At 34.0% G+C, this 27,540-nt stretch overlaps 3 protein-coding genes across 5 annotated transcripts; 1 reads left to right on the top strand and 2 right to left on the bottom strand.

Moving 5' to 3' along the window:
• The first annotated feature begins 267 nt into the window (after positions 1-267).
• Positions 268-5,483, top strand: LOC106666036 (equilibrative nucleoside transporter 4). The gene is made up of 9 exons (XM_014392910.2): positions 268-567; positions 2,652-2,806; positions 2,871-2,999; positions 3,056-3,130; positions 3,192-3,415; positions 3,487-3,730; positions 4,392-4,579; positions 4,636-4,876; positions 4,938-5,483. Exons 1-9 carry the CDS (start codon positions 371-373, stop codon positions 5,249-5,251), a joined length of 1,767 nt encoding a protein of 588 aa, XP_014248396.1. The 5' UTR covers positions 268-370; the 3' UTR covers positions 5,252-5,483.
• An 88-nt stretch (positions 5,484-5,571) lies between these two features.
• Positions 5,572-11,650, bottom strand: LOC106666037 (ubiquitin domain-containing protein UBFD1-like). Of its 3 annotated transcripts, none has more exons than XM_024230400.1 (7): positions 11,478-11,650; positions 8,173-8,535; positions 7,963-8,114; positions 7,783-7,905; positions 7,540-7,728; positions 7,384-7,482; positions 5,572-5,647 (listed from the first exon to the last, which is right to left on the bottom strand). In XM_024230400.1, exons 1-7 carry the CDS (start codon positions 11,488-11,490, stop codon positions 5,639-5,641), a joined length of 948 nt encoding a protein of 315 aa, XP_024086168.1. In that variant the 5' UTR covers positions 11,491-11,650; the 3' UTR covers positions 5,572-5,638. The 3 variants fall into 3 exon arrangements, with proteins under 3 accessions (XP_024086168.1, XP_014248397.1, XP_024086169.1); XM_014392911.2 differs by having other exon boundaries at positions 8,173-8,517; positions 11,478-11,649; XM_024230401.1 differs by lacking the exon at positions 5,572-5,647 and adding an exon at positions 7,179-7,248.
• A 3,123-nt stretch (positions 11,651-14,773) lies between these two features.
• On the bottom strand, positions 14,774-26,738 carry LOC106665968 (DNA topoisomerase 2). The gene is made up of 25 exons (XM_014392801.2): positions 26,493-26,738; positions 23,041-23,203; positions 22,802-22,982; positions 22,289-22,745; positions 22,038-22,211; positions 21,534-21,773; positions 21,324-21,429; positions 21,055-21,245; positions 20,854-20,985; positions 20,577-20,787; positions 20,407-20,516; positions 19,867-20,345; positions 19,571-19,805; positions 17,649-17,851; positions 17,429-17,564; positions 17,204-17,361; positions 16,995-17,136; positions 16,694-16,912; positions 16,423-16,641; positions 16,222-16,351; positions 15,999-16,160; positions 15,820-15,931; positions 15,558-15,760; positions 15,374-15,489; positions 14,774-15,307 (listed from the first exon to the last, which is right to left on the bottom strand). The coding sequence occupies exons 2-25, from the start codon at positions 23,186-23,188 to the stop codon at positions 15,179-15,181; spliced, it is 4,593 nt and encodes a 1,530-aa protein (XP_014248287.1). The 5' UTR covers positions 23,189-23,203; positions 26,493-26,738; the 3' UTR covers positions 14,774-15,178.
• Between the last annotated feature and the right edge of the window lie 802 nt (positions 26,739-27,540).

Raw genomic sequence — 27,540 nt, forward strand, 5'->3', positions numbered from 1 at the left:
CTAATAAAATAATAAGTATTTGGCTGTAGATTGTTAAGATAATTTTCAACTATTGGCGGGACGAGACATGGCGTGAAAACTGCAGGATCGATCTGACCTGTAGGCAGTGATACCCACCTTTCTCGATGCTTTTAATAAAATCAATAAATTTAATCTATTCGTACTGTTTTAAATCAAAATATACGTTTCGATGGAACCTACTGTATGTAAGATTTCCATCTGTGCCATCCCCTCATGATCCAAAGCGGATCCCTTCACCATGAAAATCAATGGGAATGTTTTCACCTAGCCAGTGGTTTTCAAAACGGATCCCGTTTCACTTCGACATGGGAGTCTAGGGATTTAATCGTCTAAAAACAATTTCGAACAGATGCTCTCGATGAAAGACGAGGACGAAAGGATGGACGAGAACCTGAGCAGGGGCTACATCCAGCTCGGAAAGAGGGGCGGTAACGACCTCAGATTCAACAACGGTTTCAACCACCTTTCACCACCGGTCGACAAATACGATTTCATCTACTTATCCCTCGTATTGGCCGGAGTTGGATTCCTATTACCTTACAACAGGTGAAAAAGATAAAAGTAAAGAACCCTAGTTGACCCCATGCCCAACGCTCGACGTAACAACGTAATATTATCAATTAGGAAAATTACGTATTTAATTATTAATTACATCGCTTGACACGCTGAAGAAAAAATTCAAAGCCAAAATAAATTTCAATTTATTAGCTTTATTTAAACATGAAACAAGACCTTATATAAATTTCTTAATCTCATCAAATTCCTATTTTCTAAAATGATCAATGAAAAAAAAAAACAGGCGCAAATTTGTCAATTTCGTGATTTAACATTTGATAATTATCTTTTTTTTAATGTGCTGTTAATTATAAAACCTAAAGTGGCAAGAATATTCTTATTGTTAGCTTAAATAAAGCGTAAATTAAGTCCCTCTCTAGACCTCAGCCGATTTTTTTTCTTTCGCGCTTTTCCCACTTTGGAAATTTTTTGCCTATTTTTCTCGAACACTCTGATCCTAACTAAGAATACGTGTTATCGATTGGATATTAGTGCTCGCTTGACAAATCTGATTTCCGTTGTCAATTTCCTGGGGATCAATATCTGCTTATCTCCTAATTAATCATGGAGCAAAAAACGCGTTTTGTCCTACTTCTTAATTGGCCAAATCGTTTGTCTTTTTTCTTTCCTTTTTCCTTTATTAAAATCAGACTGGATATTATACCAAAATAGTCCTCAGTCGACTGTTTCGAAAAATAAGAACAGGCCTGGAAGGAAAATAACATTCTGAAAATAAAAAACAAAGAAGGGTGTAAAGCTATACAGTAACCGCATGACCTTCGAGAATTGCAGGTTTAGCATATCTTAAACACTTGCACCCACATACGCGTAAAATAGGTTTATGTAAAATCATAAATTATTCAGAAAGTGATTCATAATTCAGGCTCAATTTAATGCCTATAAAATTAGAAGATTCTTAGGCCTCTTTCAGACAAGGCGGCAACATGGCACATTCAACTAAGTTGCCCGGTTGACTCTCACCTAGTTTACTGCCGTGTGAAGACTCGGTTTCACAGGCAACTTGTGGAATCAACTTGTCTTCCCAACAGGAGGTCAGTACAATGTGAGAATCCGAGGAAGCAGGAGCACTTCTTGTGCTTGCTCTTCTGCAAAAAGAGAAGCAAAAAGGAGGAAACCCAGTAAAGAAAAGTGTGGGTATATCTGTTGTTATAAAATTGGGAAACGGGCGATTCTCTCAAATACCGTTGTGCTACTTCTTTCCAAGCTTCACTTTTTTAATTTTATCACTATACTCCTCACACCTCATGTCCCATATCATGGACGAATATGAATATCTTCAATGAACAGTTCCACCTGGAAAGCTGCAATTGTAACGATTTCCATGGTGGACTTAGTTGACTAAACTAGGCGACTGGTAATAAGGACGAATGCCGAGCAGTCTTTTGAGTTGAGTCAAGAAGTGGGGATGAGAGCACTTGTGCCTGCTACCCACCTGCCTGGGCGGACGAGTTGATGTGTGAAGGGGCTGGGGCGATTCCCAAACATTTTGCTACCACACTCCTTGACACCCGTCACCTCATCTGAAAGAGACCTTAGACTCCAGGTATTGTACAGAACACCAGGCAATCATCTGTATGAATTTTATTATTTTTCTCAGTTTTAAACAGTCTCTTAGGTCCTGAAACATTTTTCCTGCAGAACCGCACATTTTTTATTGTTAAATTTCTTCGGGTGGCCTGCAGCCTGTAATGTTCAAGAAATCCTCTTATGGTCTATAAGGTTTCTTGCATTCTGAGAACTCTTTTCGTACAAAATCTCCAAATGGATTCTCATAGTTCTGTCCCCAGTAAATGATCATTTGCTTAGCTCGTTTTGCTCTTGATATCAGCCGTACGGATAAGGACAGGGATAAAAGAGACGGCCACAAGGCTTTTTGCAGCTCAACCTCCATTTTCATAACTCACTGGCCAGCTTTAAGTTGTTGATCAACTATCATGGCCTTGCCAGCAGCTCCTTAATGTAGGATCTTGCGTGTGGTTTTTCCTGTCCTAGTTGCAATAATCTACACCTAAATGGACCCATTTTACCATAGAATTTTAAAATTTTTTTTTCAGTTTCATAATTGCTGTTGACTATTTTCAAATGCAATACCCAGGGACGACGATTGTTTTTGACATGTCTCTCGTATATATTGGAATGGCTTTTTTCGCTGTGCTCGCCAACAACCTCCTTGTCGAAGCATTGTCGCTCAACACGAGGATCACATTCGGTAAATAATTTGATTAAAACACAAAGGAAATAATGAAATTTTCTGATCTTTCGATTGTAATCAGGTTACATCGTATCGTTTTTCACGTTGATGTTCGTCGCTATATTTGAAATCTGCCTGGGCAACATCGCCCAGTCGAAATCCTACACGGCGAACCTCATAGCCGTCGCTGTTGTTTCTGTCGGTTGTACAGGTGAATATGGTGCACCGCAGACTCTTGGTATCAGATATGTTAATTTTAATTTTCAGTCCAACAGAGCAGTTTTTACGGATATACGAGCATGCTGCCAAGCCGGTACACTCAAGCAGTCATGGCAGGAGAGAGTAAGGTTTTTTTTTTACTTTTTTTTTAAACAATTAACTATTTAAACTTGATATTCTTTAGGTGCAGCAGGTCTCATGGTGTCGATGAACCGTATGATTACAAAGATGATTTTTGAAAACCAAAGGAGCAACACGCTCATGTTCTTTCTCATGAGCATGTTTATAGTCGGATTATGTTATGCAATCCACCACGTTATAAGGCAAACTGACTTTGTCCAGTTCTATCTAACATTGTGCAAAGAGGCGAAAAAGATCACTCTCGAGCCTACAGAAGATGCAGGACTTGTATGATTATTGTTTTAATACTTCAATCTTTCTTATGGTAGATAATGGTTTGATAATTTTTTCCCCCCAAGATGGATTTAGGCGATCCAGCAGAAGGAAAGGGTTCCCAGTACGGGGTGCTTAAACTTCAGACTCAAAGCCCACTGGACACATCGACACAGGGGCATTTCAGCTTTGCGAACCCGGTCTACGAGCCGACCGCTCCGCAGGGTACGACAACTTACAAAGTGGAAGACGTTGTCGTAAGTATGAGTGGTGATACAGCGGCGACATACAGAAGGCCGAGTTCCAGAATTTCATGGTCTTCAATCAGAAGTAAGTTGGACTAAAAATCCTTCATATATTTTTATGTAAGTGTGTACATACAAATAAAGTATAAAATAGGATTGCCTTTTTACATAAAAAAAGCAAGCCTATATATAAGTAGACAGTAAACACCTATGGGCAAACAAATAGACACAAAATAACACGTATCTATGCAAACAAAACAGCATTCGCTTATTAATAAACCACCAAAGAAAAACAAAATGACAAAGACAAATAATAAACAACCGTGGAAACAAACATGTACAAGTAAACAGACACCCATAGAAACATAAAAGTACAAAATGTATAAACAAACAACCAAAGAAACACTAAACAAATACATACATATGTTCATAAAGTATAAAGAACAAAAATTTACAATACTTTTTTACTCAACAAATTTTGAAAGATTTACAAAGAGAAATTCATTTGAGAAAGAGAGAGAACTTAGTAAATCTTTTTTAACTTAATATTATTATTCACTTATTTCCTCTGCCTAATTGAAAAAAAAGCTTTATTTATTAAAATTGCTTCTTGTCTTTTATAAATAAAAATAGTAATTAAAGTATTTTTTGATAAGTTAGTAATCTAATTCTATTTTATATAAAAAAATTAAAAAATTGATGTGGTGTGATATTCTATTTGATAATTCATTCATTATATATATCAGGAGCTGGTAAGATGAGGGTGGAAGTAATCCGTAACATCTGGCCATCGATGACAGCCATTTTTGTTACTTACCTGGTCACGCTGAGCCTCTACCCTGGGATCGAGTCAGAAATAATCTCCTGTAAGTTTGCTTCTTGGATGCCCGTCATTTTAATGGCCGTATTCAATGCGTCGGACCTCATTGGAAAGGTAAAAACTCATGGTTTATCATCGAACGTTGAAAATTTAAAAAGAGTTCGTTTTAGATGTCTGCCTCGCTCTTGTATGACGTATCAAGATTCAGACTCGTCGTCTTGAGCGTCTTAAGAGTAGTACTCATACCCGCTTTGCTGCTCTGTGCTTGGCCGAGAATAAAGCCGTTCTTTCTGGCAGAAGGCTACTCGATATTCTTCAGTATCATACTCGGTCTGAGCAACGGTATCCTCGGGAGTGTCCCAATGATACAAGCACCTAGCAGAGTCAGCGAACAACATAGAGAATTAGCAGGTGATTTTTCACACTGGATTATTAAAATTGCTCAAATTAAAACTTTAAAAATTATTTACAGGGAATATAATGACACTGTCCTACAATTTCGGACTGACGAGCGGTTCGATAATTGCCTACGCTTTTGAAGCGATGCTAGGCCCACCGCTGTTCAATCCGTGTGGAGCTGAGCAAAACTTAAGCCACCTCGGATATAACGAATCTGTATATCCAAGGCTGAACAACTCAAGGTTCAACTACTCCCTCTTGGATGTTTCGACTCCGGATTTGCTTGGGACTCAGACTCCTATGACCTTCACGACTTACCCAACAACGGGATATTCACTATTAAACTTGGCAGTGTCGAGTTCGCCGACAAACCTTACCTTAGCTTAAAATCTTCCATTATTTAAACAAAAAAATGTAAATACCATATAAATACTTGATCTTCGTTTCTGTCTTTTGGTCATTTTGTTCTTTTGTAAAATATTGTACATACATGTTTTCTATAATGACCTTAGGACAAACGCAAAATCTGAGTGAAGCTCATACTCCCATTCTTAGATAAATGAAAATAAGGTAGGTGAGATTAAACAAAATCCAAGCAAAAAAGATGTTTTTGTTCTTTTTTTTTAATTTTTTTTTTATGTATAACACAAATATTTTTCTTTTTAATTTAGTACAAAAACTGTAGTTCGGCCCACATATTTTTTTTACAATTTTTTTAATTTTTTTGACTTTTTTTGTAACTTATTTTCGAAAAAACACAGCACTGAAGTTATTTTACGCCTCCTGAAAAAGAGAAACAAAAGAAAAATATTTTAACTATTTGTTTCTTTACAGATTTTTTTTTTTTTTATAAAAATAGGAATACCTAAAAAAATGTTTCAAACATGAACCCAAGGTAACACTCTCCTGATAATATTTGTTGTTAATTCAAAGATTAATTATTTAATTGTAGATGTTTAAATGTGTGTTAATTAATTGAAAAGAATTTATTTGGTCAATCGGACCACGAAACCTAATCGAGTTATTTACTTAAATTTAGGAAAACATGAGTTAAAAATGTTTGCTGTTTCAACCAAACAGTTGAACATTATTTTAACAGAACAAAAGAGGCTAGTTAGAGATAAAGCATGCTTCTAACACAGTCATGTGTTTGGTCTATATAGACAAACCAGGTTGATCAGTAATGATTGTGACTGTTGTAAATTTACAAAAGCATTCAATCAAATTTTAAGTCAAATTATTACATAGGACATGTGGTTCTAGACTTTCAATCAATGGATTTTTTTAATATAAAATAAACTGTGCATGTTTTTTGTTTAATTAAGATGAAGCTGAATCAGAGAAAGAAGACCAACATAAATTTATGAAGCTTTGTCTTGTTGCTTTTATTTAAAACTACTTAAATCATAAAGAGTTAACATGCGTCATGCAATTATTCAGCATGCAATATCATGTGAAGCCAATAAAAAAAAAATTAAATGTTTGAAACATTTTGCATTATATTTTTAAAAAATCAGCAATAACTAAAATAGTAAAGATTTTTTTATTTATTATTTTTTTTTTTTTTATTAGAAAATAAATCTTATTCACTACTGTGATAAAAAGATTATGTATAAAAATATTAACATTTTTATTTTAACAATACATTTAAGAAAGGCTGGATTTAAAAAAGGTACAAGTCGTACTTTTAGAAAGCAAAATTGAACAAACAAAAAATCCGTCCTTTCTAAAACGACTTGGGACTGGAGTTTAAAAAAAAATCCAGATTCGACAAGCTGTGAACACTGCGGAATAATCGCGGCTGTGAAATTCTATATCAAAGGTTATTGGTCAAGAAAACTCCAAGTGATTGAATGTTTTCTATAAAAAAAAAATTTAAAAATTGTTTTAAACAATAAGAAAAGCGCTAAATTGTGTAAATAATCGACGTTTTGTTTGAAATCTTTTGAACTTTTATCTCTTCAGCTAACTATAAATGAATGAATGTATTTTTGTTCTATGTAAATTTTTAAATCTGAACAGGAGTTGATCAACTTATCTTTTTTTCCACACATTTTGTCACCGATGATCAACACTGACACAAACCAGCTGGAGTGATTTAAAATTTATTGTTAAGTTTAAAAATAATAATATAAAAATAATGCTTAATTTACCTTTAAAAAAATACTGTACTGTAATAAAAAGCGTCCTTTACAGAATTTTGTTTCTATCAAAATCATGCTTTTTTGTTTATTCTAAAGGAAGAACAGTCAACGCTACAGAGAGAACGATTAATGACAGTCTTGAAGAGAAAAAAATTCCGTGAAACTACAAAGTCTTGAAAAGGCACTTGCCTGTCACACTTATGTCCCGGGATCCTTCAATCCAATTTCGTGCTAACGCCCCTGCTCCAAAAATGACAAATCTATTTTTATAATTTCCACTACATGTTTAAGCGTTAAATTACTGACTCAAAGGAGAAATTTGAGACATTTAAGGGGAAAAAAAAGCGTATAAATATATAAATCGGTTGAACTCACCCAAGGGCCCAAAACAGCATCCTTGATGGAATCGATGTACTGGGCTGGAACCCAATAGACCCAATACCTTGAACTTTCTGTCGTCCCTAACTGGAACCCCTGAAAAGGAAAAATTTGAATTGAACAAATAATTCATGATTTAAACACCAAACTCACCATAATGTGGTACTGCTCATGTCCTTCGATCGGCTCACTGACTATGGTTTTGATTGTGGACATTGGTACTTTTTCAGTCCTGTCCTTAGTCCCAATCCAAAGCTGGTCAAGCTCCAGCTTAAATGTTAACCTCACCTTCCCACCGGATTTGTTCAGCATACCGGACAGAGGACATGGTGGAAGAGGTTCCTAAATGGAAAATATTAAAATCAAGACAAAAAAACTATTACATACTCAACTTACTTTGGTATTTAGAATTCCAGGCATAACATCGTCAGGAATTCCTCTGTCTAAAACCCGCTTATGATTTTTCTGTTTGCAGAAAGGTTCTTTACTCGTTCCAGCTGATTTCTCCTCATTTAAAACCTGGAATATGTAATCATAAGATTTTTATTATTATTTTTATTTATTTTACAGTCTTACTTGTGTGCTTGGAGTTGAAACAGCCAGCACGTCATCAAGTTTGGAACCGACGACCATGACTTTTGCACCCGAAGTAACACCAATATCCCTAAGTGTTTTATCATCCTTGGCCAAACCCTTGTACATCACCTTCTGTAGATTCTGGGGAATCCCTTGAAACCAAAAGCACAATTAAAAAAAAAAAAAAATGATGTTTTACCTTTATCATACCAATCAGACTTTGAAGGTGGAGTTTTAATTTGGATACTGAATCATCTAATGGGAAATCAACTTCGTATTTCTGCTTGTTGTGTATCACATTGAAAGTCACAAGCTCGATCTTCTGTTCTGGGATCACTACGACCGGGCTCGGCGGTGCCGGCACATCTTGAGAATGGGTTGAACCGACCGGTGAAAGTGGACTCTTCGGCTCTTTCTGCAAGTCGTCCTCCTCCAATAATTTGATGTCTTTCTCTTCGCCCTTTTCCAGACCCTCGCAGCCTTTTATCTCGTTCACAAACTTTGCATCTTTCTCGCATTTCATTTCACCATTTTCGTCAGGTTTTACTGGCTCTCCTAAAAGCAAAAATAAAACTTTGGATATTAGGTAAATAAATAATTTTCCCTTCAAAAACACATCACAATCTAATGAAATAAATGACATCGAAGCTATTTACAAAAGAATGAAAAAATGCGCCTGTAGAACTCGGTAGCCAGATAGATCAGAGCCTTTACGAGCCTCTGGTGGATTTAGAACAAGCCTTTTAGTCAGCCTTTGCTGGTCACTTTGGAGAGAGCAGCTCACCCTACATTTTTTTTACTCAAATTTATTGTGTCATCAAAGAAAAGAATTTTTTAAAACTAATTAACTCATTCAATATATCAGCTCTGGAAAGTAAAAAATTGAACTGATTTTATTTATTTTTAATTATTCTTTTTATCTAAGGTTTTGGTTGAGTTAAAAAATTAATGTCACTTCGGCTCAATACACTCGAACACCAACTCCTCACCTCAACCTACAACCTTTCAAATTTTCCCTCTTTTTGCCATTTATTTTTAATTTAAAGAGTATGAAAGGATTAGTAATGTTATGTTTTAAGTCAACTATATCTTTATACCTACACTGCCTGACAAAATTATAGGCCACCCCTCATTTTGTTCATTAATAGTTGTACGAAATATTAAAATTTAACCAAAACATATAAAAAACAATAATTACAAAAGTACAGTTATAATCCTCCTTTCAATCTCTCTAATTCTTTGTTTACGAAAATTCGGTATTATATCAATATTTAAATGCAACAAAAATATAGGCCAATCTCGGTCTTTAAGAGTACAGGTAGGTCTATGGAAACAACTACTGGAGAATGGACGGCCAATCTACGCCAAGCCACCAATTCTGCAGCTTCTGTGAGAGAAATCTGCTTACAAGCTGGAGTCTCCACGAATGTCCAAATTTTCAACGCATTCTACAAAGAACCTGCCATTTAATGTGGATGAAACTCAAATCCAAACGCCTTCTTTCAAAGGCCCAAAAAGCCAATAGTAAGCGATTCGTCATTTATTTTGTGTTAAAAGAGGTAGAGAAAAGTAATTTTTAGTGATGAAAAAGGTTTTAATCTGGATGGTCCTGATCGATTTCAATATTATTTTCACAACCTATGAAAGGAAAAAAGTACTGTTGAACTGACGTCAAATGGATGGAGGTGGTGTCAAGGTTTGGGCTGGGATTGGTTACTATAGGAAAAATATTTAAAATTTTGTGTGGTGATTAGTGACCGTTAGTTGAAGATTATTCAGAAATCGTGAGATCCGGTCTGGTGTGATGTAGGTTTCAGAAAAACATTTTCTTTATCGTGCCAACGTTTCGATCTTTATTGAGATCATCATCAGACTGCATCGCACGATTTCTGAACAATGATTTAAAAGTTTGTTCAACAAAACTAAATGCACACAAATATATAGAGATGATTAATGAACCAATTGTTGAACAAGGCAAAGAGCTGTGAATAAGAAGGTTTATCTTTCTTCTTTATCTAACCAAACTGTACAGTAAAAAATTTCCTCGAAATAAAAAATATTTCCATTTTGCCATGGCCAGCCAGATCACCAGATCTAAATATTATTGAAAACTGTTTGGGAGAGCTGGTCGAGCTGTATAGGGTATGGTGATGAGGATGCTAGGAAGCGGGATTTGAGCTCCCCAGGCAGTGCAGCCTTCTGGCTTATTGTACCTTTTGTTCCTTAGTTCAATGCAATAGACTCAATCCTTCTTCTAGGACTTAGACTTAGGTCATTGACAGTCACTGCTACAATTTCATTCTCTAGATTTTTTCGTATAGCGCCTCTAGAGTTTATCCACTCCTTTTGTTTTGTTTGGATCCATTATGCGATGGAAGATTCTTTTTTTTTTTTTTTTGTCACAAGTAAAGGTTCGAGGCCTAGGCATGGTCTTGCAGATTCTCCTCTGGCCAGTCTGTCTGCTTTCACGTTACCCAAAATTCCCCTGTGCCCTGGCACCCAAGATATCATCAAGTTGCTGTGCATCCCCAGGTTTTAGAGATTTACAGATTTTAGAGCTAATGCTTTAACAACTGTTTGGCTGTCATAGATTTTTCTATGTCACAAGCGTTGATGGCATGTATTTTTACTTGAAAGACCAAAGTGTACTTCCCTAATCCGAGCTGTATATACACAAGGGAAGCACTTTAACTCCACAGAAAAACTCAAAGTCTGCATAGTAAAAAAGTGGAACAATATCCAACAAAAATACATAAAGAAACTGTTTAAATCTCTTCCAAAAAGATGGTGAAAGTCTTGGAGAACCATGGAGGACCAACACACTTTTTTTTCTTGTTACAGGAATACTGTTTATTACTTTAAACATAGTTAATTAGTTATTATTTGAAATTTTGTACAACCTAAATTAATTTTATAAAGCCTTGACCTATAAAAATATGATTATAGAAAAAAAATTAGGGGTGGCCTATACCGCCAGTAGGGGGGTCTTCCTCAGGTACAGCAGGGGTGGTGAAAAGAGAAAAAAAATATATAAAAAAAGGGTGGCCTATAATTTTCATTGAGAGTAGTTATTATGTAAAATAAATAAATACAAAGTGTTTGGGCTTATTTGCCTTTGAGATTATATAATCAAACAGAGAATAACTTCACAAAGCTTTAAAACAAAACAAAATTTAGAAACATTTAGCAGCTTTCTTCATTTATCACTGCAATATAAATTATAAAAAATGAATTTGAAATATAAAACTGTCATGGATTGAGGAAATAATTGACAGCATGCTGATGTATGATCGTGTAACAAATAATATTGCAACATAAGTAAGACACGATATAAAATAATTAAAAGAAATTTTAATTAAGTCAGATCAGTGTACAAAGGTGTAAATTAATAAGAAATTAAGGCAAATTTATATGTATTTGTAGTGCTAATTGGTGAAAATTTGTTGAAATGTGAAGGGGAAAAAATGTGCCATGTCACTTTGAATATAGTACTAAATATAGTGTAAGGTGGTCACCTGCGTTATCCATCGCTGGGCTCCAATGGCTAGAAACCGGCGTTGGACATTACTTTGGTCGAAATGGTCTTCTGTATGGTTGATACGGGAATCTGGGCTCCCTCGGTTGATCACTGGTTCCAACAGTATTTACTTGGTGGATTTCAGGCTCGTCAACAAAGTAACCTCCTTCTGGACATCGAAATTCAGGGGCGGATCGACTGACGTATCGATTGGCGAAGACTGCTTGCGACGTCGCGAGATGTCGTACCAAGGACGTACGTTCAAGTCGTACTTTTCACCCCTTTTTTGGATTTTTTTAAATTTATTTCAGTTTATAAAATAAATGAATAAAAAGAACATAAATAAAAATGAAAAATTAAAGGCCATTTAATAAACATAACGAATACAATAAAACTGTTAAACATCTTTCCCAATTCTTTCAATTAATTAATCTTTTTATGTAAGGAATTGGTTGAAATGAAAATGTGGATTCGAACCCGCTCGTTTGTGTTGTCTTATTCATATATAAAAGAATTTTGTTTAAAACATTTATTTACCCACACAAAGTTTTTATTGATAATTAATGTTCCATGAGTTTTTCAATTTTTTCAAATGAAAATTGGATAAGATTGGGAAAAAATTAACAGTTTCATTGTATTTGTTATTTTTATTAAATGGCCCTTAATTTTCCATTTTTTCTTTTTGTTCTTTTTATTCAGTATATGTATTTTATAAACGAATGCAAACAAAGGGTGAAAAGTAACACTTGAATGAACGTCCTGGGTACATCATCTTGCGACATCGCAAGCAGTCTTCTTCAATCAATATGTCAAAATCACACCAGATCAATTTTTTTAAAATTTATATATAATATAGAATTAATTAGACTACTAACTCTACTCATAAAAAAATACGTTAATTACTATTTTTATTTATAGTAGACAAGAAGCAATTTTAGAGGAAATAAGTGCACAATTACATTAAGTTAGAAAAGATTTACTAAGTTCTCTCTCTTTCTCAAAGAATTTGTAAATCTCTTTCTAAATCTTTCAAAATTTGTTGAGTAAAAATGTACGTAAATTTTTGTTCTTTATACTTTATGAAATATGTATGTTTGTTGTTTAGTGTTTCTTTGGTTGTTTGTTTATACATTTTGTATTTTTTATGTTATGTATATTTGTATGTTTCTATGGGTGTTTGTATACTTGTACATGTTTGTTTCCATGATTATTTCTATTTGTCTTTGTCGTTTTGTGTTTCTTTGGTGGTTTATTTATAAGTATGTGCTGTTTTGTTTGCATAGTTATATGTCAATGTGTGTGTTTTATTTTGTATCTATGTATATCTTTGCCCATAGGTAATTCATTGCAATATTCATATACCATGTTATATATCACATTTTTCCTTTTTCTCTCTCACTCTCTCTCTCTCTCCCCTCTTTTTTTAATTTTTTTTATTTTTTATGCAAAATATTCATTTTATAAAGGATGTAGGTTAAAATAAAATTGCTTTATGGTTTATTTGTGTTGTTTTATTCATACATAAAAGATTTTGTTTAAAACATTTGTTTGCACACACAAAGTTTTTATTGATAATTAATGTTCGATGAGTTTTTCAATTTTTTCAAATGAAAGCTGGATAAGATTATCTTTAATATCTTATCCAACTTTCATTTCTCTCTCTGCCATTGACAGTCAGAAAAAATTGAATAAACTCATTAAAATTATTAATTAAAAAATTTTGTGGCAAACAAACGTTTTAAACAAAATCTTTTATATATGTACAAAACTATACAAATAAAACATAGCAATTTTATTTTAGTCTACGCCCTTTATAAAATGAATATTCTGGATATAAAACAGAAAAACATCAAATAGAAATAGGAAAAACAAATAGAAAAAGGAAAAAATATATTAGCATGGTATATGAATGGTACAATGAAACACCTTTAGGTTAACATAACATACATAGATACATAATAGCACATACACACATATTAACACATAACTATGCAAACAAACAAAACACACTTATAAATAAACCACCAACAAAACACAAAATGACAAAGACAAATATAAAAAACCATGGAAACATATGTACATATGAACAAACACCTATAGAAACAAAAATATAAGCAAATAACCAAAGAAAAACTAAACAACAAACACATATATATGTACATAAAGTATAAAGAACAAAAATTTACATATGTTATTACTCAACAAGTTTTAAAAGATTTGCAGATTCATTTGAGAACTTAGTAAATCTTTTCTAACTTAAAAGTATTATTCACTTATTTCCTCTAAAATTTCTTCTTGTCTATTGTAAATAAAAATAGTAATTAACAAATTTTTTCTGACTAAAGTTAGTAGTCTATTTATTTCTATATTATACATAAATTTTAAAAAAATTGATCTGATTTGATTTTGATGTATCGATGGATGAAGTCTGCTTGCTAAGTTGCAAGATGATGGCGTACATTCAAGTCATACTTTTCGTTTTCTCCCCTTGTTTGCACTTTTCAAGAACATGTTCAAACGTTCTTGTTAGATGCCATGGCAAAAATTTTGTTATGCTATTTGTTACGGTATGCCTTAAACTTACACAGTAAATTTCTTTAATTTTATTGTTTGGCAAAATTAATTTAGCTTGTAATATGCCATCTGCTTCAAGTAAGGGATATTCCAATTCCCTTTTACCAAGGGGTTATTGAAGGAAGAATTTTTGAAATATATTTTAAACAATTAAACTTTGGGGAATTTCCAGGATTTTCGGCTCAATACGCCCTTGGTCCAACCACTTGACCTCCACTCGGACATCGACTCCTCATCTCAACCTACAACCTTTCGAATTTTCCCTCTTTTTGCCACATTTTCAAATTTCATGTAATCAGGATTCAATTCTCGGCAATTTATGAAGTGGCCATGGGGAGCTGTTAGCGAATTAAATACTTCTATAATTATTATATTAATCCATATATGTATTTAATAATCATAATTGATCGCATTAATTATTTTAATTAATCAATTTTTTTATCCAATTGTTAGTTGGACATCAAATTGTTAGCGTAGCGACGTATTAGCTGAAAGTAATAGGTTTAAATCCCATTTGTGACAGTAGCTTTTTCATCTTAACAAAAATATTAGATAAAAAGTATAATTAATTAAAATAATTAATGCGGTAAATTGTGATTACTAAATACACATATGGATTAATATATTCTGAAATTAATTCATTCCTTGTCAAATTGCGTGGTCAGGGTAAATTTTCAAACAAGATTAAAATAAAAAAAGTTTTATTACAAAAATGTTTCAATATCCAATCTAAAAAAATGTTATAATAATAAGTAAATGTATTTAATAATTTATCAATTTCAGAACAAATCAACAACAGATTAAGTCTAACAGATTATTTCAATTCTTTTCCTAATGAGTTTAAATGAAAATTGACGTATGTTCCTTTCAAGAGAAGGGGTAAGGAGCTCAGGTTGCCAAAATTATGCAAATAATACAAACATAACACAAAAATCTTAAAAGTAAAAAAAAAAAAAAAAATCAGTAACCAATAAGTAAAATTATATTTAAGATAAAAATAATTTAAAACGTCATTTAGGATTTGTTTCAAGTAAACACTTGAGGGCGTATTAAAATACACGTGTATCTTAATCTGTTAAGATTCGTAAACTCAACTGGTTTAAATTGAAAATAACAAAATTCAACTTATGACGAAAGTTCATCGTCACCGAAGGTGTAAGTCACTGCTTTCCTTGCCCTCTTATTCGTACTTTGACGAGAAAGTGCAGTTGCCTCATTTTCACTTTCTTCATCAGGCTTTTTCTTCTTCGTCTTCTAAAACATTTCAAAAAATAATTAAAACTAGATAATTTAAAATTTGAAGTTGTTTTTATGTATTACATCGGAAAACATGTCTTCGCTGTCACTTGAATCAGATAAGGCTTTCTTTTTGGGCCTCTTGACCGTTTTCTTCACAGCCGGTGCTTTCTTCGGTGCCTTTGGTTTTGTCGCTTTAGCTTTAATAAAGAAAAGAAAAGAAAAATCAGCATGAGCAAAATTTTGTTCAAGTACAGAATCATCTTACCTGCTGGTTTAGACTTTGGTTGAACTTCCGTCTTCTGTTCAGAGCCTGAACCAAGAAGAGAATCAAACAATTTGTCAGAATCTACCGCAGGCTCATCCTTTCTCTTTAAGTTTAGATCATCGTCATCATCATCACTCTTGCCACCATCTGAAGATGCTTTTGGAGGGGTATCAACTTTGGGAATACTATTTGTGCTTTTCGATCTGAAACAAGCGTACTTTTATATAATTTGAATTTTCAGAAATACATGTCGAAGACTTACTTAGGAATTTCTTCATCTGAACTGAAGTCATTTCCATTTTTCTTATTAACAGAAACAAAACCAGCAGAGGAATCACTGTCCTCAGAATCGAATGTAAATTTGATAGCTGATGCTGGGGAGAAAAATAAATGCAGTGTTATATCCAGAAAAACGCAGTGTATATTGTTTTAAAACATTACCGGTACTTCTCCTTGGCACATTTCTACTTGGTATGCTGACAGCACGACTAGGTCCTGAATCATCGGAGTTGAAGTTATCATCATCATCTTCTGAATCTGTCCAAGGATTTCTTTTCTTCTTTGGGCTTTTCTTTTCTAGGTTTAACTTGGTCTGTTTCAGTTCTGAAAAATGGCAAAGTTGTTAGGGTTTTTTGAAATTAATATTTATTTTCTTTTTACTTACGTTTCTTCCTTGCTTTTTTCTCAATCATCATGGGCGAATTACCAAGCCTCTGGGAAAGGGTTTTTTGAACACCCTCTTCCAAGAGATCAAACTGGTCCTTCTCGCCTTCTTCACCCGCATCTCCTTTTTTCTTTTAGAACAAAAAGAATACTTTTTAGGTTTGTTTTTAATAATTTTTTTTTAGATATTGGGTATAATTACAGATGGTCCTTTGAGTTTTTTCTCCTTGAGCCTGTTGGCAGTTTCGGCCTTCTTAATCATTTCCTGGTCGATCAAAGGTTTTACCCTCGTAGAAGCAGCGGACGGGATAATGTCCATCAACACTTTTTTCTTTCCCCCTTTGCCTTTGGCGGCCCCTTTTGTGGTTTGGAGGTTTGAAGCGGCTTCTTCCTGCCTCTCCTTTTCTTCAACTTCTGTCAACTGAAACAAAGAATTTAATCTGATTCGGAAAAGAAAACTAAAATGAAGCTACCTTCTTCAAGAGTTCGTTCAAATCATATTCCCAGATGTCAGCCGGCGTTTTGAGCCTCAGCTCCTCAAGTTCAGCAACCTTGATATTCTTTTTATTAATCAGGTCCTCTTTCCTTTCAAGCGTCAACGTCCACATGGACATGCCAAGCAGGTAGTCATAGTCCATCCCTTCAACTGTTGGCTCGGCTTCCTTTTCTTCAGTTGGCTCATCTTCTTCTTCCTGTAATGTCAATGATAATTGTTAAAATATATAAAATAAAAGACATAAAAACAAACAAAAAATCTAACAAATAAAATCTTACTGTATTTCCACTTTCAATCTGTAGTTTTTTCCAAGCTTTAATGGGATCTGAACGATAACCTTTGTTTTTGAGCTCCTCAATGATCTTGGCGCGTTTCAAGTTCTCAACTTTAACCCTGCCATCACACTTTTCAACGATAAATCTGCAAAGAAAATAAGTTTAAAAAATATTCAAAAACTATTATTTATTAAGACTCTTTTGAAAAATACCTCGCTTGATTTGACAATTTGTCCGCTTCTGCTTGCAACATGCCTTCGAGATAAGCTTTTCTCTTACTGTAGTACTCCAAACGAGTTTCAAAATATTCCTTCATGATGTCGATCACGGAATCGTACCGTTTCAAACAGCCGTCACGATCGAACGCACACTAAATAATTAAATGTATTGGAATATCTCAAAAATACACAATCATCTCTTTTTATTCAATTAATTACCATAGAACTGAGGCTAATAGTGTTTTGAAGTTTGAAAACTTTATGGAAGCCATCTTTATCGGAGCTGATAAATTTATCACGAGTCATCGTCACAATAAATTTGACCACTGTATCCGTGTGGTATTCCTTGAAATCCCTGAATATTATCAAGAGTTTACAATAAAGAAACAACTTTGAAAAGAAATTTTTTGTCTTCTACTTAAAAATTGACAGAGCTTACGTTATTGCCGCAGGCGTTTTCTCGGATCCTTGGAACATGGGAACGAGCACCGTTTCTTTATAAGAGTTTGTCCATACACCAATTGGCAACTCGGATATTTCAATCTTGTCACCTTCGTCTAAGATTCCAACTTCACCAGAAATGACAAATTTGTTACCGGGGAGAGATTCAATTTCGCCTTTGAAATTTTTAAACCACGGTTTCTGCACACACAAAAAAATCAATAAAATAAAATTTGTACTATTGTACAAAAGAAAAACTTGGATCAGGGAATGAGTGGAAAAAAATAGAAATTTTGAAACAGTTGCATGTTTTAATAGGTTTCCAATAGGTTAATAGGTTCCAACACGCTAAAAATGAAAACTGAAACATGTTTCAGGCCAAGTTTGGAATCAGCTTTTGACTGTCAAAACAGTCCAAGGATTTGGCCAGGGTTCGGCAATCAAGAGACATACGCAGATATTTCTACTCTCTTACTTATAACTAGAGCCCAAATTTATGTTAACAAAAATCCATAAACAATCTACATTATATGTACTAAAAACCCCTTAAATAAGCCATATAATTTGCTCTAAAAATATTGAAATACACGTCTTTGACATCACCTAATAAGTGAATTTTTAATATAATTTTTTTGGGCTAATCCAAATTCGTTTTGAAAGGAAATAGAACAGAAAAATTTCAGGGACAAAAAAGATCATGTAATAAGAAAGAAGACTGACACAGACTATTTTTGAGTTTCAAATGAGGTCCCTATTTCCTTCCGTAACCCAACTATGTTAGTAAAATCAATTTTTCAAGCAAGGCAAAATAAAAATAAATAAATGTATTCAGGATTTTTGAAATGGTTTGGGACAAATAAGATTCCGAGTATTTAAAGAGAACAAATCAGAATCAATTTTCAGGCAATCAAATTTTTTTAGGCAAGTGTTCTTTTACTCTTGTTTTTATTTCTGTGCCGCTTTGACCTATATATTTAATATTACAATCATTACAATTGAGTTGGTAAACCCCGCTTTTTGCCAAGTTGTCTACCTTGTCTTTAGGTTTCGAGAGGATGTTTTTTAGTGACCACATACTTCGATAAGCTATTCTAAAACCTTCTTGTTTAAAAATTTTACTAACTTTTTCCGATAATTCTCCAATGTATGGCAAACAACGGAAACCTAATGATTCATTTATGGTGGGGTGGCTGAGTCTATTGTTGATTCTTTTTAAGTTAATTTTTTTATTATTTTGACTAGCAACCTATCAATAAATATTTCTAGATACCCGTTGTTTTTTGCTATGGTTTTAATAGTTTCTAATTCTTTTTTTATAGTTAGCAGGTGTTAATGGAAATTTTAACATACGGTCTATGAAAATGAAACCAACATCCTTTTGGGACCATGGGTGGGATGAATCCGCTGGTATCATAGTGTCTGTAGTTGTGGGTTTTCTATATGTCTATTTCTATTAGATTGTTTATTATTGACAATTTTAGGTCTAAAAAGTTCAACAACCATCTTTGTTAATTTCCAACATTTTAGTTTGTTATTGTGTGTTGGAACAAACCTAATACACCGTATGTGTATCAATGTTTGCCTGGAAGTGTGGCTTCACAAGTTGAACATATCACATGTTTTGTGATATTCTCAGTTTTAGTTACTGCATCAAGTATCTCATCACATATAATACACTCAACATCCTTTTTCCAATTAACCCTGAAACTGGCAAATGCTTTGAACTTATCACACATGTAAAATCTATCTTCTATCAACTATTTGAACTTAAACCGTCTTAAAATCTTCTTGTTTATTATTTCAAACATTTTTAAAACTAAAAAAAAAGTTCCACCTGGGGTAAATCCCACATGAGAGTTTTGAGATAAAACCTGGCAAATACAATAATAATGTGACAGAATGATTATGGATTTGACTTACAAGAGGAATTGATGGTTCTAGATTATTGATCATATTTCTTAAGTTTTCTATAATATCCCTAGGATTATAGTTTGGTATTTTTGTCATCCAGCCGGTTCCGATACCATCAGCACCGTTGACAAGGACCATCGGTATAACAGGTATATACCATACGGGTTCAATTTTCTGATTGTCGTCTTTTTGATATTTAAGAAGCGGCTCATCATCTGGATGGAAGATCAACCTGGCTAAGGGGCTGCAAATGACATAAACGTTAGAAAATAATTGTAAATGTATAAAAAATAATTGAAATTTACCTAAGCATTGTGAAGATATACCTAGGGCTAGCGGCGTCCTTGCCGCCAGCCAATCTCGTACCGAATTGACCGATAGGTTGAAGAATGTTGATGTTGTTTGTACCGACGTAGTTTTGTGCGAGGTTGATGATTGTTGACATGAGGGATGTTTCACCGTGGTGATAGGCAGAATGCTCGGCGACCGAACCGGCAAGTTGGGCGACTTTGATTTCCCTTTTGTCATTCCTCTTCAGGCAGGTGAAAACGACCTTCCTCGAACCTGGTTTCAGCCCGTCTAACACATTCGGAATTGACCTCTCGTTGTCCATGTTGGAAAACAAGACTAATTCTTTGTTTATGAAGTCTTTGAATGTGATTGATTTTGTGTCCTTCATATACAGGTACTCTTCAGGCATGCCTAATTCCTTCCTCCTTTTTCTTTCTGTCATCCAATTAGTTAACCATTCCTTTCTCTGTTCAACTGCTTTTTTACTGAAAGCCTTTAATTAAAAAAATATTATTAACAAATAGAATTGTTACAAAATATAACATAGATTTTACCATTATAATACTTTGATCACATTCTGGTCCACTGTATTTAAAGGTTATTCTATGCTTTTCCATATTGCTAAAATATTCCTTCGCCTCTTTTGAAGTCGAGGTTCCCAAACCTATTAAAAACAATAATATTAAGTATGAAAAATTAAAAAATAAAAATTTGAATTAAAAACCTTTGTAGTATTTGATTTTGTATGAAGACAAATTGTTTATTTCCGCCTTCCATTCGTCAAATTCTGGTATAGAATAAAAGCTGATTTCTTCGTTTCGTTTGGTCGCTTTGATTATAGGCGTGATAAACACCTCAAGGAACGGCATTTTAATAAGCGACGGCCAATTATAATGTATGAAATTGACGATAAGTCCTTTGATATGAGACCCATCCTTTAAAAATTTAATTTTATATAGTGAATTTAAAAATATAAACAAAAAATTGTATATAAAAATTACCTGATCCTGATCTGTCATGATCATGATCTTCCCGTATCTCAGCGTCTCCATATCTTCTCTTGTCTCGTATTTCTTTTTGTACTGTAATCCCATTATCTTGATTATATTGTTAATTTCTGCATTCTCCAGAATCTAATTTAAGATATTAAAAAACACACAAATTAATAACAAAATTTAAATTGTTAATAGGCTATGTCGTACTTGTTTGTGAGAAGCCTCCCGGACATTCAGGAGTTTACCACGCAATGGGAAAACACCGTATTTGTCTCGGCCAACGACGCTAAGCCCTGACACAGCCAACGCTTTGGCTGAATCTCCCTCTGTCAAGATCAAAGTGCAAGAGAGGGAATGTTTTGTCCCGGCATCATTAGCATCATCAAGTTTCGGCACGTCTAAAAACAACAAAAAAAAAAATTAAATAAGTGACCAGCAAGATTAAGCCAGGACAAAATTGATTAAAGATGATTTACCTTTCAGCTTATTTTTCTTCTTCCCACCAGCAGCTTTCTCAAGTATTGTTTGAGCTTTAAATTTAGCCCAAGTTAAGACCTGTTCAACCAATCCACTTTTTCCGACCTAAAAAAAATATGAAATGACTAAAATTTCAAATATTATTTGACCTAATTTTTAAACATTAATTATTATAAATTTCCAGATATTCAACTAAATTGCTGAATTACCTGATTCATAAATTTTTCGGAAATGACGCACTTTGACCCAAAGTTTTTAGCTTGCAGTGTCATGTGTTCTTTCGTCTGCGAATCGAATGTTGGATTTACGATGAGACAATTTACAAAAAGCCACATGTGCGACTTCACTTGGAACGGTTTGATCTGCATGCCGCCTTTGTTTTTCTTTTTTATCATCTCGATGAGCTGCTTCGTAATAGATTCTGCAATGTAGTCGACATGACGACCACCCTGGATAATAATAAATAAATATGTTAAAAAATATATATTTAGAAAAAGTTTGAGTTTGTTCAAGAAAAGTAAAAGGATAATACTTGTGAGACTTAAGACAAAATTATACTTATTTCTAAGCCTCGTTTATATTTAATTTGTTTCAGATGCTAATGGTCTTTTTTAATATTCCAAAAGCATTAAGATTTTAACTTGTGAGTTTATGTTATGTTAAGTATGAGAAAAATTCTGGTAATAAAAATCAAATTTAATTTAGTCATTTACCTTAGTTGTAGCTATACTGTTAACAAAAGAAACCTGCTGGAAGCCCTTTTCGGATGTTGTCAATGCCACTTCCCACCTGTCGTTAACATTCTCATAAACAACCTTCAGCTGGTTGCCCATATCATCATCTTTGTTTTTAATATACAAATCTATATAATCTTTAAAATTTTTGATCTAAAAGTTTTTGTTTAATGTTTAGAATTTTTTCTAACTCAAGTTAAGTATAAAATGTAAAATGTTAAATAACTTACAGGAAGTTTGACATCATTTAAAAACACCTTAACACCCCTGGTAGAAGCTGCGACGTCAAAAGCCCTTCGGGACATGAGATCGATAATATCCTTGTCGAGTTTTTCCATTTTGAATTTGCTCAGGTCCGGGCTGAAGCTGACCTTGGTGTAGTCTTCTTCGGACGACTGTTTGATCTTGACCTCCTGAGCCGTGCCCATGTTGTCCAACCAGGTCTGTTTGAACGCCTTCCTGTACTGCTTCGAAGAAGTCTGCACAGTGAACTTTTTACTGAATATGTTGCACAGTTTGGCACCGTAGCCGTTCCTGCCTCCTGTCACTTTTTCTTCTTCGTCATTATAGTTTGATGAAGTGAGCAAATGGCCGAAAATCATAGTCGGAACATACATTTTCTCATCTTTGTGTTCGACAACTGGTATCCCTTTACCATTATTCCAAATAGTAATCAAATTTTCTTCTCTGTTGGCAAATAAAATTATTATTATTATTTTTTTTTTTAAGTTTGATTTACTTACGGGTCAATATTGATTCTTATGCAGTTCATGCTTGGATCTCTTTGCTTGTTGTCAGCGGCATTAACCAATATTTCATCGAATATTTTATACAGACCCGGCACGTATGTTATCTCCCTCTGAACCATCATCTCCTGTTCTTTGTCATAAACCCACATCAGCTCTGTCACCGGCTCAACAGAACCTAAACAAAAGAAAAAACAATCATTAACTAAATGAAATTATTTACAAATATGTCTCACCTATGTAAGTATCAGGCCTGAGAAGAATGTGTTCCAGTTGTGACTTCTTCTGGTACATCTTCTCGACGGTTAACGCCGCCTTTTTGGCCGTCTTGGACACAGGCGGTGGTGCTGTGTCCATTGCCTCTACTCCATCTTCGGTACTCATTATGAAAACCTACGTCTGTCAAACAAAGTGTTTATTTTAATTTAAAATTACAGATGTTATTTTATGTAATTGCTCATAGATTTTTTTTTTTTTTTTTTTTTTTTTTTAATAAACAACATTGAAATTATACAGTTGTGTTAATTAAAGAAAAAAAATTAAACATGGCAAACGTATGAGGGTACTTTCAATGCGCAATTTCTTCTTACTAACATCCATTAAACATTACTCTCTTCATATATCTTAACACAAAAGAAAATAACCCTCTCAAATAAAAGTTATTTTATGCTCCATTGAAAATAACATTACCACCATTACCATAATTTGGCCTAGCGAGAAAATCATAAATCGCTGACAAACTATTTTTTTTTTGTAATTTTTTATGACTCACATAATATGAGCTCATGTTTAATTTACATTACCAGTTGCATATTGCAATCTTCTCTCTCCCTAGCCCTGAGGCAGAATGCCTATGATGATGGCAAGAGAGAAACAATTTAACATAGAAAAGTTCTTAAAATCTAAAAGAAAAGTGAACATTCTTAGGCACGAATTGACAGTATATATATAATCTGGTAGTACAATGACCAAGAAACACAAAGTAAAGAAAAAAAAGCCAATTCCTTTGGTGACAATAGGGAAGGTAAGTACTGTGATACTTCTTTAGGTTCAAGTACACTTGAATATTGTAGTCGAGACAATCATTCTATGACAGATTCATTAAAAATAGTGCCTTTTCATTTATTGGGTCAGTGCAAAATTAATGCAAGTTTTGAAAATTTGTTTTATTTTCACAGGTGCTTGACATGTAAACAAAGCTAAATCCTCAAATTTCATTTATTGATTACAATAAGTGTGTTGTTTGTAATGACCGTTAGTTAATGATTATTTAGCAACCGTGAGATGTGGGTTTATAAAAACATTTATTTATCATGCCAACATTTCGATCTTTATTAAAATCACCTTCACGGCCTGGTATTTAAAAACAATGTTTAAATTATACAAATACATGTAAGACGTGAAAATGAATTTATACAGTGATGTCCAAAATAAAGAACTTTTAGGTTTAATCAAAAGTGAGTACAAATACTTTGAGTAAACTTAACAGTTTTATCTTTTATACAAAACATTTTAGTTTATATTGAATTTTATAAGAGGGAGGACCTGTGAAATTAAATATGTCCAAACAAGATTTTCATAAAATTTATCTGTACAAATTCAAACTTGGGCGTAGTGCAGCCCAAACCATGCATAATATCAATACAGTTTGGGGGAGGGAAGCATTAGCGAATGCAGCAATGGTTTCAGAGATTTCGGCTTTGTAGATTTCTATCTCGAAGACAGGGAAGGTCGCTGTAGGCAAGAAAAATTAATGTAAGACAACATGGAAAATTACGGAAGAGCTTATTGTTGACTACTCAACTGTTGTTCACCATCTGGAGCAAATTGGTAATGTAAAGAGGACTGGATAAGTAGGTATAAGAACTAAAGCCCAAAGAAATCTATGCTTTGAAATTTGCTCATCTCTTCTGTTCTACCACCACAATGATCCTCTTGATCGAATCATTACGTGCGATGAGAAATTGATTCTGTACAATAACAGGTGTACAGGTCAGTGGTTGGACAAGGATGAAGCATCAAAACACATCCCGAAACCACAAGGTGCTGGGGTTGTTCAATATAATTTCGTGAATTACGGTGAAACTATCACAACAGAGAAAAATTTCCAAGAAATTGACAAAATGTACAGAAAACTGCAACGTCTTTGTCCAGCATTGGTAAACCGTAAGGGGCCAATTCTCCTTCACCATAACACCAAGCCACATGTCACAATGCCAAGGACTTAGGATATGAAACTTTACCGCACTGTCCATATTCACTGACCTCTCTCCTACAGACTTCTACTTTTTTAGACATTTTGATCACTTATTGAGGGATAATGTGGTGAAGCTGAAAATGCCTTCCAAGACTTTGTCATAATAAAAAAATTTATTTGAAAGAAATAAAAGTGTTTATTATTACACGTTGGCAAAGATGTGTAGATTGTGGCTGAAAATTTGACTAAATTTTCTTTATTTTATAAAAATTAGAAATAGTTTTGACTGCCTTTTCAAAACTTGCATTATTTTTGCACCAGCCCTAGAAAAAAAATCCAAATATACTCATGACTCAAGAGGAAATCTCAGAATTTAATGTATAAAAGTGCCAAATTCTTAAAGAAAAGTACATTTTCAAAGGTATGAATTGGTAAAAGATAAGGTCGAGACAATCAGTGAGCATGCCAGAATAGAAAGGAAAAAAAGGCCAATTATTAGGGGGGGAAATAATAGAGACTTTCAAGTACTAACACCCATTAGAATTTTTTTTTTCTTTCAAATTATTCTTAATGAAAATTCCACAGGCAATGCAATGTGATTCAAACAAAGAACCGCTGTGGCAAATATGAGGATCAGACATGTTGACAAATCTACTGAAAGGTCATAATCAGTCAATCGGCAATCCGAGGCTATTTACTGCAACGGAAATGGTTTAAATTAAATTTGATCAAAACTATAGAAAAAAATATGAATAAAAACACCGGTTCAAGTTGTAACTTCTAATAATCAGGTTAATTTGTATCATCAGATTGTCAGGGCGTCAGTTGCCGCAAGGATTTAGGCCTTGACACGAAGCTCACCGTAAGGTAAAGGTCCCTAGTTCGAATCCTGCATTTGAACACGACTTCCAACTGAGCTTTTTTTCATACCGGCACACAAAAAAAAAAAAAAAAAAAATCACCAGATAGCACCTTTATGTTACCAGTCAATTTTCAGGCCTTTGAATAGTTTGGATACCCTAATTATTTACAATTTAAGAAACTCAATTTTCATAAAGATATTTGGTTGGACGACCAAGTCCTGAAAGTTTTAAATTTTAATTTTCACAAAGAAAATAATGTAGGATAATTGTTGTTGATTACAATCGAGACTAGTGATGTCAAGAGTATATATTGGTCAAAGTTAAATTTTTCTTTTTTTATTGTTTGACGTTGTTAGAAAAGTTGAGATGTTAGTAATTGTTTTTAACCGGTTAAATAGCAAATGTGTAAGTAAGATCTGTTTTAATTTAGTTGAAATAAAAGTAGTCTACTCGGTGCTTCGTCGGATCTTAATAACGAAAGGTTAAGTCCGAAACGAGTAAAGGGGGTGGAGGTGAAAAGAGACAAGCCGGCCGGTGCGTTCGGGCCCGTCCCGTTTCGCTTTTTTCGCCCTTTCGAAATGGAAAAGCTTACAAGAACTTGTCAACAAAGTTAGAAATTCGGACTCACCCGGTCGCAAGTTGGGAACCAAGAAGGCGCGGGTAATTTCTCGAAGGTCGACTGATGGTGTAGTGAAGCCGGATCGACGCCGAAACTCGAAATGGACCCCTGTGCGCAGATCAACTCTCCCGCCAATCAGGTCACGCTTTTGACGGCCGCGAATTCCGGTGGAAAATTAATTTTTGCCAATTTAAAAATCACCGATGAGGAAATAGGCAATACTGAAAAATTCGACTGGACCTTTTTTTAATTATATTCCTATTACATTTAAAGAGCGATTAGGGTCTTCTTTCGATGAATATCGGCGGGAAAACACTTTTCCTGTCAGACGACAGTTAACCGAAGCCGTTAAGATTTGGCCGCCAAACGGCCGCACCGGGAATTTGCCACTCAAAAATGAATAATATTGCCAATTTTGAAGTATTTCCTTTGCCTAGCTCTTAGCCTTATTACCAATTACATTAAAATTTATTATAAATTATTGTCTATTATTGAAAAAAAAATTAATTAAGGGATTTTGAACAATAACAAAATCAAAAGTTTTAATACCATAATTTTGTTTGTTGGACACAATAATTATTTTAAATAATACTGTGTATAATGTCCTCTGTTAGCTAAAACCTCTGTGAACCTGTTAGACATAGTGTTAATAAGGTTGTCAGTAATTTCATAAGGAATTTCATTCCATAGATGTTGTACCGAAAAGCCTTCTCTATAAGGCATCCCGCTTGTGCTCAATGGGATTGAGGTCTGGAGACAATGGAGGAAGTGCAGATGGGAAATTTCGAGGTTTTCTAAACAGTGATGGACAACTCTGCCTTTATGGGATCAGGCATTGTCATCCATTAATCAAAAATCCCTGTCAATGAGATCCCTGGTTTGAGGGATGTATTCCTCAATAATTTCTTGGACATGACGGATTGCAGTGAAGTTGTCTTCAACAATATGGAGTCCAGTTCGTTCTCCAGTGTAAATCCCAGCCCAGACCATTACACCGCCTCCTCCAAACTGGGGATTGTATCCCCTGTTCTAGGTAGACATTTTGGCGCCTGCTATC

Source organism: Cimex lectularius, unplaced genomic scaffold (assembly GCF_000648675.2).
Source record: "Cimex lectularius strain Harlan isolate CLEC.00 unplaced genomic scaffold, Clec_2.1 scaffold49, whole genome shotgun sequence".
Lineage (NCBI taxonomy): Eukaryota > Metazoa > Arthropoda > Insecta > Hemiptera > Cimicidae > Cimex > Cimex lectularius.